This window comes from Thecamonas trahens, assembly GCF_000142905.1.
Source record: "Thecamonas trahens ATCC 50062 unplaced genomic scaffold supercont1.10, whole genome shotgun sequence".
Lineage (NCBI taxonomy): Eukaryota > Apusomonadida > Apusomonadidae > Thecamonas > Thecamonas trahens.
The window spans coordinates 461,863-466,084 of record NW_013657670.1 but is presented as its reverse complement, the minus strand read 5'-3'; the positions used below and the strand labels follow the sequence as shown (position 1 = coordinate 466,084).

The 4,222-nt window shown below is 61.9% G+C and overlaps 2 protein-coding genes across 2 annotated transcripts; one reads left to right on the top strand and one right to left on the bottom strand.

The window, feature by feature from the left end:
- Positions 1–358: 358 nt before the first annotated feature.
- Positions 359–2,312, top strand: AMSG_02869 (delta-6 fatty acid desaturase). The gene is made up of 2 exons (XM_013905253.1): positions 359–552; positions 1,074–2,312. Exons 1-2 carry the CDS (start codon positions 381–383, stop codon positions 2,264–2,266), a joined length of 1,365 nt encoding a protein of 454 aa, XP_013760707.1. The 5' UTR covers positions 359–380; the 3' UTR covers positions 2,267–2,312.
- AMSG_02868 (uncharacterized protein) lies at positions 2,265–3,982 on the bottom strand. Its single transcript, XM_013905252.1, has one exon. It carries the CDS (start codon positions 3,883–3,885, stop codon positions 2,404–2,406), a length of 1,482 nt encoding a protein of 493 aa, XP_013760706.1. The 5' UTR covers positions 3,886–3,982; the 3' UTR covers positions 2,265–2,403.
- Between the last annotated feature and the right edge of the window lie 240 nt (positions 3,983–4,222).

The following is a 4,222-nucleotide window of genomic DNA, read 5'->3' as shown; positions in this document are numbered from 1 at the left end:
CGCAAGCATCCCGACACGTATGTCGCCTAGGCGTCTACCCGTTGCACCCGCCCGCCCGTCGCGCCCATCGTGCCCGTCACGCCCATCGTGCCCGTCACGCCCATCGTGCCCGTCGCGCCCATCATGCCCATCGCGCTCGATGTCCTCTACAGTCTCCGGACACTAATCTTCGGCATGCATCCCCACGCTCGCCAATCTCGATACCCATCCCACACACAACACAAACACATGTCCCCGCATCCATACACATCAACCTCATCCCCCCCCCCTCCCTCCCTCCCCTTCCTCTGACCCAACATGACCCATCCGACTACGCGCATTTACACCTCCGCCCATCCCATCGTCAACCAATCACACTCCTCTGTCGTCCACTCCTTCCAATGGTCGGCGCCGAGCGGTCTCTCCGCGAGTACACCATGTCCGAGGTAGCGCATGAATGCCTCCGCGACGGACGACTTCTGATCGTCATCGACGGCCACGTGTATGACGTGACCAAGTGGAAGCATCTCCACCCTGGCGGTGAGATCATCCTCCGGAACTCCATGGGCCAAGGTACGCCCCCCTCCCCCCCCTTCCCCCACCCTGTGCCCGCTGCTGCCCATCCCAAATTCCGCCCTGCCACGTGTACCCTTCCCACCTCCCCAGGCACCAGCCACAGTCACTCCTGCCAACCACAGCCATGGGACTATAGCATACTTTCCTTGGTCTTGCTCCACAGATGGCCATACCACACTTTACCCCATTCCTCCCTCCTCCCTCGCCACATGACCCTCCGCAGGCAACGGCTGCGGTCAGCCGCTCATTTTGGCAAACGTAGCTCGTGTGCCTGGCTGCTTGCCATCACCCCGCGCGCGAGGAACACTACCGCGCCGACGCTTTAACTCGCGTTCATGGGTGGCCATGTTGTGGTGTCTGCCTCTGTCGGGTTTTGGTCGGTGTGGCTTCATGCCGCGCCGCGCTAGGGCTCAGCAGGTGGTGCGGGCGCGTCGGGCAGTGAGGCAGTGCCGCATTTTGGAGCAGTCGACGAGATTGGCGCAGAGACTCACGCGGTCGGTACGGGCGATGGCGATTAGACATGTCTGACGCGTTCCGAGTCTTTCATCCAGAGGATGTGCGCGGACGGCTGGCGCGGTTCATGAAGGGCGTGGTGGTCGATGCCGAGCCGTCGGAGCTCTCCAAGGACTACAAGGCGCTGCACGAGGCGTTCCTTGCCGAGGGCCTCTACGACTCGTTCCTGCCGTACTTTGCGGCCAAGCTGGTGGCAGCATACCTCCTCCTGGCGGCGGCACTGTGGATCGGGTGGCATGCGCACGACTTTGCGTCGCCGGACTGGGCGGTAGCATGCGGCGCGCTTGCGCTCGGCCTCTTCTTTCAGCAGTACGCCTTTATGGGTCATGACCTCTGCCACAATGGCGTGACGCACAACCGCAAGATCGACTACATCTTCTCGATTGTCTTTGGTGGGGCGCTCGGCGGAATCTCGTCCGGGTGGTGGAAGCGGTCGCACAACGTGCACCATGTCTTCACCAACTCGGTCACCCACGATCCGGACATCCAGCACCTGCCCATCTTTGGCCTTTCAGAGTCGCACCTCAAGGGCATTTTCTCGACGTACCACTCGCGGTTCATGCCGTACGATGGCATCGCCAACATCTTTGTCCGCATCCAGGCCTGGCTCTACTACCCGATCATGGCTGTGGCGCGGTTCAACCTCTACCTGCAGTCGTGGCTCATCCTCATTGCCGAGCCGGCGATGGAGTACCGCTGGCTGGAGATGGCATCGCTGGGTGCCTTCCTGGCGTGGAACGTGGCCTTTGTCACCTACGGCCTCTCCTCCGCCTGGCATCGCTTCCTCTGGCTGGCTATCTCGCACGGCTTTGCCGGCATCCTGCACGTCCAGATCACGCTCTCGCACTTTGCCATGGAGCTTTACGAGGACCCGTCGGTCGAGCCGTTTGCGGGTGACTTTGTGCGGGCCCAGGCGCTGACCTCGATGGACGTCGACTCCAACTGGCTCACCCACTGGTTCCACGGCGGCCTGCAGTACCAGCTTGAGCACCACCTGTTCCCGCGCATCCCGCGCCACCGCCTCACCCACATCCGCGAGCGGATCAAGCCCATGTTTGAGAAGCACGGCATCCCGCTAGTCTCAGTCTCGTTCTGGGAGGCCAACCGCATGGTCATTGCCGCCCTCGCAAAGACTGCCGCCGACGCCTCGGCCCAGCACGCGCACTGGTTTGCGGACGCACTCAACTGGCGCGGCTGATCGCGTGCGTGTCCTCTGCAGAAACAAACGCATCTTTGATTATCTATTGCTCTGCCCTTGCTCGCAGTGCATTGGGTGGTGGAGTTGTCAGCCACCCCCTTCTTCCCCCACCGCCCGCAACACTACGACACAGACGGCTAATCGTCGTAGTACGAGTACTCTCCGTCGTCCTTGCCCCATCCGTCCTTGGCAACGATGGCGGTCATAGCGCCGCCGGCCGCGCCGGCCGCCACCACTGCGCCCAGCGCCTCCTTGGACGATGACGTCGGGAGGAACCGCTTCTGGCCGAGAATGAGGACCACGCCGCCGAGCGACAGCAGGACACCCGCCGCGATCTGCGTCTGTGCAATGCCTTGCAAGCCAGAGGTGAGTGTCGAGCAGAGGCCGGCCGAGAACTGGGCAATAGCGCGATCGACGTAGTTGCACTGCAGCAAGTTTCCGATGACGGCTGAAACCGACTCGTACTTGCGATGGTCGCGCAACGCACCCGCGATAACCACGGACCGCTCCTTCTCGTTGCTTCCATCAGCGCAGAGCTCGGCGCACTGTGAGATGTTGTAACCAGCGACACCGATGCGCACGTCGCGCTCGAAAATAAACACATTGCTTGCCGAGCACGAGGTGGACGACGGGCAGCCCGAGACGCCTGGCGAGGTACAGAGCGCTTGCGGGTGGTCGACCAGATCGTAGCAGGCTGCAGCCACAGCAGCGGCCTGGCCTTTCTCCTGCGTCTCCCGAAGGACGTCAAACGAGCTCGACGAGTTGTCGGCGCATCCGAGAATCTCCCGCAGCGACTTGACGTTGTTGGGCGACTCGATCTCGACGCACAGGTCGTCGGTGACCCGAAAAACCACAGAGTGAACAGCCACCGAGATCCAGAGCACCACACAGCCGAAGAATACAAGCATGGCGAGGACAAGGTGGATCGAGCACTTGCGAAAGTTGCAGATGCCGCAGATGGTGCCGAGGAGAAGAAACGCGGCTGGGATAGCAAACGAGAGGTTGAGCGCGAGTGCACGGTAGAGATCAAAGTCATCGATGAGCTTCTCGACGTCGCGGCCCTGCGAGTCAATGTTTCGGCCCTCATCCACCGCAGGTGACATGGCGTCGCCGTCAGACGAGGTGTAGGTGATCGAGACGAGGGTGTCGCGGACGTACACCACGTCGTTCAGCACCCCGCGCATGTTGCCGGTCAGCGCCACCACCGCCTCCTTGGTCCCATCGCTCACCTCCTTGTTCGCCGTGTACGCCAAGGTCATTGTCACCGCAAGTGCAACAATCGCCAGCATAGCCATGACCTTGGATCCGGTGATCTCGAGCTTGGAGTAGAGCTTGGGCACCTTGCCGCGCCCGCAGCAGAGGCCCGGCCGCGGCTTCCGCCCACCGCAGCATCCGCAGCATCGCCCACAGGAGAAGACTGGAATAGTCAAGCACTCGAGCACCGCCAGAATAAGAAAAGGCAGCGCCACCGCAGCCAGATACATGGCATAATCGCCAGCATGCGTCTCATCCTTCTCGTCCATGGCCAGGAACCGCGACGAGATCGATTTGCCGTCCAATGTCTGTCGAGCCGCCACCGACGGCAACACGCCCAGTGCCAAGCATACCACCACTCCCATCACCCCATTCCAACCAAGCCCCGTCCACCACCATATCTTGCCAGGCCCATAATTGCAGTTTCCAGATCACACCCACTCGACAACGCGTGGTCACAGAGTTGGGTGCCGGCTTCCAAAGGCACCAAAACCCCAAACCAACGAATGAGTGGCAACAAATGAATGAATGGCTCAACGGCCACCCAACCCGCCCGACCCGCCGCCTGCCCAACCACCCGCCCGACCCGCCGCCGGCCCTAGCCGCTTGCTGCCCCATCTCCCGACAGATCCACCCGGACTCCGATCATTGGGGACTTCCTAGTCGCCATAGAGACACTCTGTCGTTCACGATAAGCCGGGC